The sequence below is a fragment of the Zea mays genome, chromosome 2 (genome assembly GCF_902167145.1).
Source record: "Zea mays cultivar B73 chromosome 2, Zm-B73-REFERENCE-NAM-5.0, whole genome shotgun sequence".
Lineage (NCBI taxonomy): Eukaryota > Viridiplantae > Streptophyta > Magnoliopsida > Poales > Poaceae > Zea > Zea mays.
In genome coordinates, this window is record NC_050097.1 from 70,974,168 (window position 1) to 70,987,818 (window position 13,651).

Genomic DNA, 13,651 nt, shown 5'->3' on the forward strand with positions numbered 1-13,651 from the left:
GGCCGTGAAAATGGCTATGATTTTATCGTATTTCGTTAATTTTACGTAGGCAGATATATAATCCTTTCTCCGCCTGAAATCTTTTTGTAATATCTTTGTAGCATAATAAATTATTTTTTATCCTTATTTAATTACAGAAATAACTATTAATTGCCTTTGATGATTTATGATTTTCCAACCGTTTCTTTATTCTTGAAACCAAAATATATAAACTGCAACGAATCTCTATTTTTAGTATACTCGTCGTCTCTTTTTTTTAAAAAAAAAGAGTTGTAGCAAAACTAAAAAAACAAGTGACTTTTAGCAGCTCACACGTATATTTGTTTTGTTGCACCTAGCCTAGTGATTGGCCTAGCGTACTACGGATTTTAGAGCAATCTATCTATGCAATGCAATAACTCCGCCCACACGAAGAAAAATCGGGACAACAACATACTGTATGCACGAAGTTTAAAGTCACACAACGAACGAAGGTGACAGCTGATTTACAACTCGTCCACATTTGACCGAACAGACAAGCAGCAGCTAGCACCATGTCACTGCCAGCTGCCTTACCGAAGCCTACGACTACTCCCGTTTGATGTCCGAGCTGTGCAGCGGCGCCGGCTGGACGGCGCCGGTGACCTCCTGCAACCTCTTGCCCTTCGCCTGATGACCGCGGCCGCCCGCGGTCCGTCGGCACAACAGTCTCTGGCTGAACTCCACCACCTCGGGCGCGAGCGCCCGCCACAGGAACAGCGCCCGGTACCACAGCGGGACGGTGAGGTGGCGCCGGCCGCGGCAGATGGCGTCCACGGTGGCCTCGGCGCACCGCACGGCGACCTGAGGACGAACAAAACGATCAAGATTCAAGACACACCATTCATTCGGTCAGCATATTGTCATCGTCAGTGTGTCTATGGATCGACCTCCACCGTCCCTTCCTTGGACAGCTGCTTCCCTCCGGTCATCTCCGACACGATCCACCCGGAAGTCGCGATGGTGATGCCGACCTCGTCGCGGAGCTCGACCCGCAGGGTCTCGAAGAAGTTGAGAACAGCAGCCTCGCTGGCCTGCAATAGCATGCATCCACTCAAATTTGTTTGGGCATCGAGCGCACACGCGCCGGAGACAGCAGGGACGATCTGGTTTTCTGTCAAGAAATGCGCAGTACATTGTAGAGGCTCATTCCTGGCATTGCCAGCGCCGCCGCAGCCGAGGAGTTGACGAAGACCTTCCCACCGCCGCTCTTCTTCAGATGGGGAAGAGCGCAGTGGGTCGCATGAACTGCGCCCCAGAAGTTCACGGCCTGCAAGCACCACCGTGACTAGCTAGTTAGTTCAGACATCGAGAACCTTCATCAAGAACCTTCAACCCTACCAGGACTCGCTTCAAAGCAGCAACATCCGGTACGTCCTCAAACCAGCAGACATTTGCTACACCAGCGTTGTTCACAAGATGATCCACTACAAGAGAAGAGACGGAGTTAATGATCCTACCGTGGATTCGTTTTTTAGTTGTTCTATTACACCAGCAGTCATAGCTTACATCGGCCGAAATGTTCAACTGTGGCCTGCACAAACCTCCGGCAATCCTCTGGTTTCGCAACGTCCCCGGCAACAACCAGAACGTCTGGCGAGCCGCCATCCCTGGCTCTCGCCGCGACATCATGCAGGCTTCCCACCATCCTCGCCACTAGCGCCAGTCTCGCTACCTTCTTTGCGTACTGGTAAGCTATTTGCTGGGATACAGTCATACAGATACGACTACGAGCTCATGGCAAAGCACAATAGCATGTTGGCGTTTGTTTAGCCATGAGTTACGCATCACAATTAGTGCAAGTCAAAATCCCCCTTTTTGCAATCGAAGTCGTCGGTGATGTTGTTATTGTTATTAAGGAAAATGACATGAAAAGATCTATGGGAATCCATGGTTTAGTTTGTTTCAGCAAAAATACGCGTACACAAAGGAGTTACTGGTTGGCATACCTGGCCGATGCCGGAGGCGGCGCCGGTGATGAGCACAACCTTCCCTGCGACGTCCTCTGGCACGGCAGCAGCGAACGCAGACGTGGTGAGCTTGTAGATGTAGTACGGCGGGAGGAAGATGGCCAGGAGCATAAGGGACCTGCGCGCCGCCCAGTCCATGAAGGTGTTGACGAGGTCTGTCGCGGGCGTCTCGCTGCGCAGGATGGTGTACCCCACCTTCAGCATGCTCAGCATCTCCATGGCTGCTGCCGACCTTCTGCTGCTGCCGCTCGCCCCTGTGCTCCATATGATGTGAGAGACGCGGGAAGGAGAAGCATGACTGCGTGGTGTCCTCACAGCTTGACACGTCACAGGCTGCAGGGCACGTGGAGTGTTGTCCTGGGGATGCAGAGCTCTACCTGTGAGCTTCTAAGCAGGGCAGGTGGCCTCTGCTGGTCCATTCGTCATTGCCTTGTAAAAAAAAAACAAGTTGAAGCAATGCTCCATACAGGTCTTAGAGCCAGTGATCATTACAGGCAATCGATGTATCACAACAGAGCACGTGTATAGAACACAACATTACAGTTGATGCTTATGTTGTATAGTTGTTTAAAATGAAAAATCTACGATGTGTATTCGAAGTTTCAAACCAGAGAATGTATGTATTTACATTACATGCAAAGACGTGTTTTTGTTTCATATAAAATCATCGGAGGTACAAATTACGAACAACTAACACCTCCTTTGTGTTACAATCCATATGGTTTCATCAATGGCGCAAACATATGGCCAGTAATAAAAACTTCTGCGTATTGTTCATCTCTCACCTGGGAGCAGAGGAAGCCTCGAACGACATGCAGATGGGTGGAACAGCTCCCAGGATGGACAGAAGAGCAGAAGGGATGCTCCAGATCCCATCTCCACAGATCAGCCCGGACGCCACAGCCACCGCGTAACCATCAGCCTGCTCCCGGTTCAGCTTCTGCCAGGCGTACAAGATCGCCGTGCCTATGAACATGTCCACGCCAAAGTAGGCGCCAACGTAGAACGGCGCAGCCATAGCGATCGGTATGGGGATGAACCTGGACACGTTTGCGGGCGCCACGTCCTTGAGGAGACTGGTGGCCAAGGCGAGGAAGAAGGCGGCATAGCAGATGTCAAGGCAGTGCAGTGGCAGCGCGGAGAAGCCCTCCATCCCGAGGATGGCCATCTCCCGGAACATGATGGCAAAGGGGGCCTTGTACTCCCCGTCAGGGTCGCCGATGTCGAAGGCTGTCCAGAAGAGCCACAGCGTGAGCGGAGCTATGACGCACCCGAGCGCGATGCCGATCAGCTGGGCAGTGAACATCGACCGCGGCGACGAGAGGGTCAGGTACCCGCTCTTCAAGTCCTGCATTAGATCGGCTGTGGAACAGGCAACGGACATTACGATGCCACAGGCTGCAAGGCCGGCGATGACTCCACCGCCATCACTGCCGACGAGCGAGGCCAACGCGAAGAGGGCGATCTTGCCGTAGGTCGGGGCAAGGTTCAGGTTGGTGAGGCCCATTCCGTAGGAGTTGCAGAACGCAACCACGGGAGCGAAGAAGTAGCACAGGAGGACAAGGTACCACTTGAGCTGGGGAAATATGGCGGGCACACTGGCGGTGGATATTGCTGCCAGGACAATGTAACCAGAAGCAGCAAACCAAGGAGATATACTATCTTTGAGGAATATCTCTGTTTGTAGTTTCTCATCTGCTAGTTGTTCACAACTCCCGTCATCTGCAGATGAGATGACGAAACATGCATTGGACAAATACTATGGGCATGTCAGCTTTTCGTAAGACGGCATATTAGATGAGCTATATATTGTGCAACTAATGTTCGCAACTCACAAGCCACAAAATTAATCTCACAGCATGTGGCCAACGCATTGCACTACAACTAAGAAGTAACATGTTTACCTTCCAGAGCTTGAACAGGCAGCTCATGTTGTTTCGATTGCATGCTGCATAATTCTCTAGCAATGACAATAAATATCTTAACCAAGTTGTATAGGCCATCTCCAAGTATAATCGAAATGGCTATGAAGACCTGCATGAATACGCATTTTATGAGGAAATCAAGCATGACAGCATGACCTATCTTCAGTGTTGCAGGCCAAAAAAAATCATTTCCCAGATCCTTGAAACAAAATTCAGTTGAAGAAACCCATGCACATTAATCATTTTTTAAAAGCTCAACAGGGGGGGATTGTTCCCCACATGATTTTATTCCATTTAGGCTTGGACTGCCAAACACTGGACTGTTTACAGATAGTAGTTACAAGGCGTATCTGTTTTATGGGATTATCTTTGCATGGGAACAGTAGTTTGCAAAGAGAATCCCATAAAAAAAGAAAGACACTTGTTAGTGAATATGAATACAAATAAAAGAGCAATATTTGCGTTCAAAAAAAATAAAAGAGCAGCATACCTTATAACCATATAGGCCTCTGAAATCACTGTTACCAAGGTTATCTGGGTACCAATGACCAGCTTGTGCACTAATAAATGGCCAAAGAAAGCCCCAAGATATGACAGATCCAAGGAAAACTGAGCAGTTTACAATATGAGGGGAAATAAAACCAAACCCGACATAACTAGGACTGAAGTCGAAATAAAACCTGCCGGAATACAAAAGAAAAAAAAACTGAGAACATGAGGTTTTATTCACCTCCGATATCTTATATATATATATATATATATATGCAAAACTTTAGTTTCAAGCTTGGACAGGTAAACACATGAAATTAAACATGTGACACAATAGAAATTAGCAGTGTAAGTTCATTTGTTTTGTGAAAGTGCCTCTAGCTGAGTTGGTTAGGTAATCTGAATAGCACTCCTCAGGTCCTGGGTTCAACTCCCCATGTGAGCTGGTTAAAAAAACCCCTCGTCTTTCTCATGTCAAAGCACAGGTCTCCCCCCGTCGCGGTCATTCTCACATGGGTAAAAGGATTAGTATGTGAATGTATCAAGGTTCAGCCGATATGATCTTTATGTACATTCGGGAGTTATTATGTCCTGCTAGGTAGCGCTATTGGCTTATGGTTCGGAAACTGTTTCCATTTACTACCGTCTGCACATGAACCTAACATGTCACACACTTAAGGGAATGGAATATTGGAACTTGCCTATATGATTGTCTCTAGTGCAAGTGGGAGATTGTTGGAGATATATACAAGAGGCAATCATAAACAATTTGGATTAGAGCCCGACTCGTATTGGGATTAGAGGTACTAGATGTGAGATTAATATCCACAAATGATCAGATTGCAGATGGGTTCACCAAGGCACTTACTACTATGAAGATGCAGCAGTTTAGAAACAATCTTAACTTTCGGTCCTATAAATATTTGCATCAATGGCATCGTTCTAAAAAAGAGATGGTCGTCCTTAAGCTCGATTTTGAAAAAGCTTTTGACATGGTGGAACATTATGCGATTATAGCCATCATCACTCAGTTGGGTTTCCCGGATAAATGGATTCAATGGATCAGTTTGATCCTTAAGTCGGAATCATCGGCTGTCCTGCTTAATGGGATTCCCAAAAAGAAGTTCTTCTGCAAAAGAGGAGTCCGACAGGCGGATCCTCTTTCTCCATTGCTTTTTGTGCTGGCTGCTGAGCTTCTTCAGTATATCATTAATAAAGCGGCACAACATGGGATCATCTCTTTCCCTGTGGATCATGAGGGGGCATATGGACTATCCTATTATTCAGTATGTGGACGACACATTACTTATCATGAAAGCGTCCCAGAGATATTTGTTCTGCCTAAAGGGGATTTTGCATTCTTTCACATGCTCCACAGAACTCAAAGTGAATTACAAGAAATCTTGCCTTCTGCCCATCAATCTGGATGCCACTAAGAGCATGCAGCTGGCTGGTGTTTTCGGTTGTCAGGTTGACTCCTTTCCACTCTTTTATCTTGGGCTACCAATGGGGATTTTGAAGCCAAAGGTTAAGGACTTTCTTCCACTACTCAAAATTGAAAGACGTTAGAACATGGTTAGTGTCTGGCTCTTGATGGCAGGCAGACTTACACTGGTAAATTCTACCCTATCAGCCCTGCCGACTTACACCATGTGCATTGTGAAACTACCTGTCTCAGTCATCAACACCATTGATCGTGCAAGAAGAGATTGTCTGTGGAAAGGAAATGATGTCAACACAAATCGCAGGCCGATGATTTCCTGGGATAAGATCATCACTCCCAAGAACAAAGGTGGCTTGGGATCACCAATCTCAGATTGCAGAATCAGGCCCTCCTCATGAAACATCTACACAAGTTTTATGCGAGGATGGATATTCCATGGGTTCACTTAATTTGGAACACTCATTATTGCTCTGAACAGATTCCTCATCTCTCCTCAGAAAGGTGATCCTTTTGGTGGAAGGACATCGTAAGGTTTGCAGATCACTACAGGGGGATTGCTTCTCTGATGGCTGGTGATGGTAAATCTTTTGCTCTTTGGCAAGATGTTTGGAATAATACGTTGTTCAAAATGGCTTTCCCTAGTCTGTATTCATTCGCTAAGAGGAAGAACTGTTCACTGGCCAAGTTTCTACAGAACGGTCACCTCCTTAATAATTTTCATACTCCGTTGTCAGATGAAGCTAATGAGGAATATATGAAATTTAGTGAACAATCATGACAATTCAAGATTCCATGCAAGGCACAGACAACTAGATATACTTGTGGGGCAAAAACCATTTTCGGGCAAGTCGTGTTTACGCCTTAAACTTTCAGTCAATCAGTCCCCCGAGTCCGTTCATCTGGATATGGAAGTCAAAGACGACAAAAAAACTCAAAGTGTTTATTTGGTTGGTTTTTGGAGATCAAATCAATTCCAAAAACCTTTTCAGAAGAAAAGGTGTCTAGTCTCAAACAATGATTATACCTGCAACCTTTGTGATCTCAATTGTAAAGAGACTACTTATCATCTACTATTCAATTGTCCGTTTAGTATTTCCTGCTGGAACTACATTGGCGTTTAATGGGACCATTCCTTGGACTTCTTCAATATGATAATGGTGGCAAAGGAGTTATTCAGAAAGAAGTTCTTCATGGAGATTCTAGCTATCTCGGCGTGGGAAATTTGGAAACAGAGAATAATGCCATCTTCAGAAACTCATGTCCTACATTTTTTCTTGGAAGGCTTGTTTCAATGATACATTGAAGCTTCAAATGTGCAGATTCAACTCGAGCCTCAGATCTACGATTTCCTCCTGGCTCTCTTCTCTGTAAATAGTTTTCTTGAACCCGCTTTTTCTTAAAGCTTCCTAGCTGGCTACAATTTCTGTTGCCTTCTCTTTTCTCCTTTTTTATCCTTTTGTCATAGTGTAATTATTAATCTTTTTAATAAAATTTCACTGTAGGGGCTTCCCCTACAGTATTTCTTGGTAAAAAAAAAACAAATCTTAACTTTCACAAGATAGGATTGAGGGGGTTGTTAGAATATAGAAGGATTATCTATTTAGCCCTGCATGTCATGTTATAGAGACATATTCTAATTATAGATAGAGTTACAACCGAACAAAACCAGATATAGAATCCTAATCAGTTACCACTATTGTAACTAAGTTGGACTCTAACTTGTTGGAAGTTTCTGCCAATACAAATATACATCATGTGGCTTCTTCTGGAGGATATATGCTTAACACTAGTTTTATCTTAATTATATCAGTGTTGACTTGGATAAAAACACCTCAAAGATCCATCCATAAGAAATACACCGAATAAACATCATTCAAACGAAAAGTATGATTAATCAGTAGACTGATGTAGAAAATGACATAATAAGTATGTGGCGAAAAGGAGAGGAGAAAAAATAAGACTATGAGAACTTACGTGCTTTTAAAAGCTTCAAGCCCAAATGTTGGGAAATTGTCAAAACCACAAGAGTCACCAACACCACTAAAGAACCATTTAAAGAAGCTCCAAACAAAACTAATGCCCATGTATTTTACAAGGCAGTGCAGCTTTTTCCTGCAAAATAATAGAATAACATGAGTATGTGAATAGGACAGACTTTCAAACTAAAACTCCTTACAGTCATAAACAGATATCAGGCAACAGTTGTTAATAAAGGACTTTATGTACAAAATAACGACCATGTCTGTACATTGCTACTTTCGCTGCTGACACAAGAGTGCAAGTGTTTCAAGTGTGGATGTTGCTTAACAATGTGCTGAGATGATGTGTCTCTGATCCATTCACTCATTTTCTAATTCCTAATAGGTTCAGTTCAGCGAATATGTTATTTGAGCCATATAGAATCACATACGTTCCACACACTCATCATGAATTGTTTAGTTCACAGGTCTACATACTTTTTTATTTTAAAAAGGAAACATTAGTACTGACAATAAGCAATAGACTTCAACTCTTAAAGGTACATGTTCTTGTTTTGAACAATTAGTTCGTACAGAAAAGGAGTTCTTGTTTTGAACTGGTGGGAAAATACTTGCAATCATGAAACATTGTAGGAATACTGTATTACTGTGATAGTTAGGTGAGTACCTGTTGCCTTACCCTGCAAGATCACCATCCGTTTTCCCATGCAAGCTATTGATCATCAAAGCTGTAGCTGTTCCACCAGGGAATGCAAGCTTGTAATCAATCACCATTACCTGCAATGACAAGATTGGAAATTGCTTACTAACTGAAACACTTTAACTAAGCAACGGAAGGTAAAAAACTGATGGATGTTTTGAGCAGTTGAGCTATCCTCAATTTTATAAAGCCATGTGCTGTAGTTCATTATTTTGAAACGACTGAGGCAAAACTCGAGAAGCCATCCGATGCATGCTGAAAACTTTTCCCAACCAGGAAAAAGAGGTACCTTTCGAAGCAAGACAATGCTAAATGGCCCAACGAGAGCAATGAGGAACAAGAAACTGATCATCCAGCCAAGTGAAGGATCCTTAACATCTTCGGCTCGATTACCGGGATAGTCTGGTCCCACGAGCTCATAAGTCTTCCTGTCCATAGCAAAGATGTAGGAGGCGGAGCACCCTACAAAGAATACCGATTCTCTAATTAGAGAAGGAAATCACAGTGAAAAAATGTCAGTGATGCACAACAGAAGCTGAATACTGAACAATGCATGGGCGCGGGAATGGAACAGAAGGGAGATGAGCCAGTATTGGGCTGTCGGTCGCGCAGGCCCAATCCTAGAGTATATGGATATGAGTGGGCTGAGTGAGCACCGGCTTGTAATAAATACCATCGCCATACGATGTAGATGGTTTATGAATGAAATGAAACAGAACTCCAATTTCTGCCCAACCTCTGTTAATCTCTAGCCTATCTCTTTCTCTTCTTCTTCCTTTTCCTTACCTCGTCTCGATATCGAGGTGTCAGCATCGTGGGACGCTGACAAAAAAAATGTTAAAGAAATTTGAAGTGATCAAAGCACTACGGGGGGGTTTTTTTTTAGCAAAACTTGGAGCTCTAAAGATATTAGCTGTCAATGGGGAATCCTAGTTGGAAGTAGAGTAGGGACCCGACGTACCGCTAAACGCGAGGCCGGCGCATGCTATGGCGCACGTCTGGATGACGGTGTTCTCCTGCCTCGTGAAGGGCGGCCCGCGGCCAAACCCTAGCCACCCGGCGGCAGCACGCCACGCCGCGGCGAGGAAGAAGGCGAGGAGGCCCGACGCGACGTTAAGCGCCGGTATAACCCCGACGGTGAGGTTGAGGCGGTGGATTACCACGCAGAGCAGCGCGCCCAGCGCCGCAGCCACGGCGACGCCACGGACGGTGAGCTGCTCCCTCCAAGGGCACGTGGCCTGGGTTGTGGGGTCTTGTAGGAGGAGCGGGGAGGAGACAGGGTGAGAAGCACGTGGAGGTGGCGCCGGCGGGGAGGTCTCCGCGGGCGTCATCGCCGGCGAGGAGCAGAGCCGTAGACGAGCTTTCTTGAGACTGGTCAAGCAAGGGCTTGCTCGCGTTTTCTCCCGTCAGATGTGCGATTCTTCTATCCCATCCTTTGCAACGTCGCATCCAAGATGACTACTACGATCAGAATGCCTATTCCATCTCTGAGTGCTGTAGTTGTCCAAGGAGACATCCTTTCGTTGGTGTCCCTTGTTTGACTGGGTATCCAGCATGTAGCTGCACATCTCTATAAGGGAGCAAAACTCTCTTGTAATGGCATAATACAAAATGGACTATTCTTTCATCTTGTCAACAGAACCCAACATGGAGTCAATATCCGGGGCGACGACAGGCACGCTTGCTGCTCTCCCCCCACCGTACAGCAATGTTTTTCTCTGGTGTTGGTTGCTGCAACCTCCTGGGGAAACATGCAGTTCGAGCCAAATGAAACCTGCACAGTTAGTTAATGTGACTTCCTTAGTACTGCATAGGGCAATTTGTCATCTTCAGTCCTGCTGGCAGAGGATTCTCCAAACTCTTCCTCATCCAGAACTTCTGTGTCAGTGATGTAGGAATGGTGGGGTTAGTTGAAGAAAATGTCTTGCAATTTCGACTAAAGACTAAAAAAAATATACCAGGATTTCCAGAGTAGTGGGAGAGTAACATGATAATCATGGGTATAATCCTGCAAAAAAAAGGAAAACAAATCAATAATTCTGAAGAGGAAGCAATCCACATTATTAGTAGTTTGGTATTTACACACCCATGGTTCTGCATATTCTTTTGGTAACTTCGAAGTTCCACCTGAATATGCATCGGAAACAAGGTGTTAAGGTCCCAAAATAGCAATTTGTATGGGATGGTTCGAGTCATAAGCAATGAAGATAAATATCTTTCACTGACACCTGCTGAAGAATCCTTTTTGGGCATGGGAAAATATCTTGCATAAGAAGAGTTTCCTTGTCCAAATGCAACCTTTGTACCGCTTTTTGCTGAGAGCAATGCGCTCTTAGCTAGGTGTGCAGCAGGAAAAAAATATCACTAAAATTACAAAAAAGTACAATTATAACCACCAAAACAAAAACCTTGTTTACCTTTTAGACGATGTTTAAAAAAAATATCACTAAAATTACAAAAAAAATTACAATTATAAACACCAATGCATTTTAAGACAACCTAATGCAGAAGTACGTCCCTGTATTAAATTGTGATGAATCTCCCAACCAAAACATGCAATTAAGTTAGCCAACTCAGAGCCCATCTTAACAAGTTCAGAGGCCGCTCATGCATTTAACTCTTAACAAGTTTAGAGGCCGCTCATGCATTTAACTCTTAGGTACATTTTTGGACCATACGAACCAATATGGTGTGCATCTTAACAAGTTCAAGAACCTAGAAATGTATTTTTAAAGTTTGTGGACATAAGTGACATCCCTTTACAAGTTCAGAGGCCGCTCATGCATTTAACTCTTTAGATTATAAAGCATGCGGTGAACAAAACTAGGATTCTTACACTTTTCCTCAGACTTAATTCTTGTAGAGGAATACTTGTTCTGCAAAATGAGGCAAGTTAATGTATACATCAACAAATTCTCAAATGAAAAGTTTGTAGACACAAATAACTGCCAAAAACCAAAGAGAACAATTAGTACCTGTGACATCTTAAGTTTCATCAATTACTCCTTATCCACATCTTCTTCCTTGCTCTCCTCAACTGGTTCCCTATCAAGTTACGGTAAAATCTCACTTTACATCAAAATTGTCATTTCTACAAATCTCATGTGGAAGACATCTAGGTAAGGATAAATAAAATGTAGACTGAATCACATACTTTTTGAGACAACCTTGACAAGTTTCTTCTGAGGTACTTTTGGTGAGAATTTAAGTCCCCCTTACATTTAAAAAACAACATTAGTAAGGATAGCATAGAGACAAACTATATGACAAATGAGAAATGACCAAGGAAATACCAACCTTGCGAGGAGGTGGTCCAAGGGGGCCATCTATTTCCTTATTGACTTTGCACTTGCCATCCATGATAAGAAGTGTTAAATCTGCAAAACCTGAGGAGCAGACTAGTGTGAGTAAACATCAATTTCAGCACTGCATTTATCTACAGACTCCAACCAAAATGAGATGTTTCAAATTTCTTTGACTCCAGAACGAGATTAAACATTAAGCTCCCATGTTTATCATCATGAACCAATCGGTGACAGATCCAGTATTTGTAGCTAGGGGTGGTAATGCATCATGATTCAAATGTATGTTTCTTCACGATTCGTTTGAGTCCTTAATTAATTTTAGTTCAAATAAATAGAAATAAAGTATGTTCCTGATACGATCTGATCCTTAAATTTGATAATTTAAAATTTAGAGCCCATTACCATCCCTGTGTGTAGCATGCTAGGGGTACCTTAGGACAACCTGGTAAGACTACCACATAGGGTTCCAAGAAGTGGCACTAAGCGCCCGATTCAGCACAATGAAGCCCTAAGCGGACGAGTATTGATTTTCTTTGGGTCATAAGCACTCCAAAAGTGACAGCAGCCGGAGCCGGGCTCCATCAATGATCCACCAGAGGTGGGAGGAGAGAGAGGCACGCACACATGGTCACCGACTGGTGTGTAGAGGATCGGAGGAGTAGGGTGTGAGGCGACTGGTGAGAGGCGGGAGGAAATGGAGGACAAAGGCTATTGCTCAACATGATTATTCAATTGTAACACTCTATTCTTCTGTTGTTTATATGATGAGATTATATTTGATGCATATGGTGCACATATTAAATCATCACCATCCATCTCAAATGTAACATCTATAGTTGCTACAAAGTACACCATCTGTTCGTCGTTAACCTGGTGAAACTTGAACTATGAATGCATTGGATATTGTTCACACTGTCACACATTTAATTATCTTTTCCACTATTACAGATTGAAATTTGAAACTCAAATTCAAAGTGCATTATTCATCATTCAGCAACATGGCAAGTGGCAACGCTTAACCCTAGCGGCCTGGCCCCTATCCATGGGCTATGCTTGTGTAGGATCTAGGACACCGGCTAGAGAGGGGTGAATAGACAGTTTTGACTAAAATCAACAACACTAGAGAAATTTAATCAATACGACAAGAGATATAAATTCTCTAGATAATGCAAGTAAGCAACTAATGGGAAACAATAATAACAAAGCTAAATGACAATTAAATAATTACTAGCTACTAGCAATGAAATTAACAAGTGGGTAAAAGTGACACCGGATTTTCCCTCTGGTATCTGTGATTTGGCAATCACTCCTAATCCACGTTGAGGTGGACTCCAAACTCTCACTTGCTCCTCTATCAAGACACGTCTTGATCTATGAGCCAAGTGGACAAGGAATCGCTTGTTACCTCGATTCCACTAGTGTTGCCTTTGCCGCTCCGGCTAGGTAGGCGTGAACCCCTCACAATCACAAACACGGCTTCTCCACAACCTTCACGAAGAGCTCGACGGAGACACCACCAAGTCGTCTAGGAGGCGGCAACCTCCAAGAGTAACAAGTCGATGACGCTTGCCGGTATATCACCTAGTCCATCAAGAATCACCAATCGATGCAAATGCAATAGAAGCTCTCATTCTCTCACTAAAATGCAATCTCAAGCAAAACGTGTGAGAGAGTGAGTGGGAGGATCATAAATGTGCTCAATGTGAGCTAGGAATTGCCAAAAGAGCTCTCACACACGAGCACCCCTTCTATTTATAGCATCCCATCCAATTCTAACCGTTATGTGCAAGTTACTCACTTTCTGTGCACATGCGGACCGTC

The 13,651-nt window shown here is 44.0% G+C and overlaps 2 protein-coding genes across 3 annotated transcripts; both read right to left on the bottom strand.

Annotated features, from left to right (window-relative positions):
• Positions 1–417: 417 nt before the first annotated feature.
• Positions 418–3,157, bottom strand: LOC109944003 (11-beta-hydroxysteroid dehydrogenase superfamily protein). 2 transcript variants are annotated; one of them, XM_035965013.1, is made up of 9 exons: positions 3,029–3,157; positions 2,774–2,928; positions 2,366–2,417; positions 1,968–2,242; positions 1,528–1,720; positions 1,360–1,445; positions 1,154–1,288; positions 909–1,052; positions 418–822 (listed from the first exon to the last, which is right to left on the bottom strand). In XM_035965013.1, the coding sequence occupies exons 4-9, from the start codon at positions 2,205–2,207 to the stop codon at positions 568–570; spliced, it is 1,053 nt and encodes a 350-aa protein (XP_035820906.1). In that variant the 5' UTR covers positions 2,208–2,242; positions 2,366–2,417; positions 2,774–2,928; positions 3,029–3,157; the 3' UTR covers positions 418–567. The 2 variants fall into 2 exon arrangements, with proteins under 2 accessions (XP_035820906.1, NP_001357456.1); NM_001370527.1 differs by lacking the exons at positions 2,366–2,417; positions 2,774–2,928; positions 3,029–3,157 and having other exon boundaries at positions 460–822; positions 1,968–2,222.
• Positions 2,593–9,978, bottom strand: LOC100279387 (uncharacterized). The gene is given in 7 exon segments (NM_001152400.1): positions 2,593–3,710; positions 3,893–4,022; positions 4,404–4,593; positions 7,821–7,958; positions 8,505–8,602; positions 8,815–8,987; positions 9,487–9,978. Coding segments are annotated over 7 exon segments (2,040 nt in total). The 5' UTR covers positions 9,857–9,978; the 3' UTR covers positions 2,593–2,769.
• Between the last annotated feature and the right edge of the window lie 3,673 nt (positions 9,979–13,651).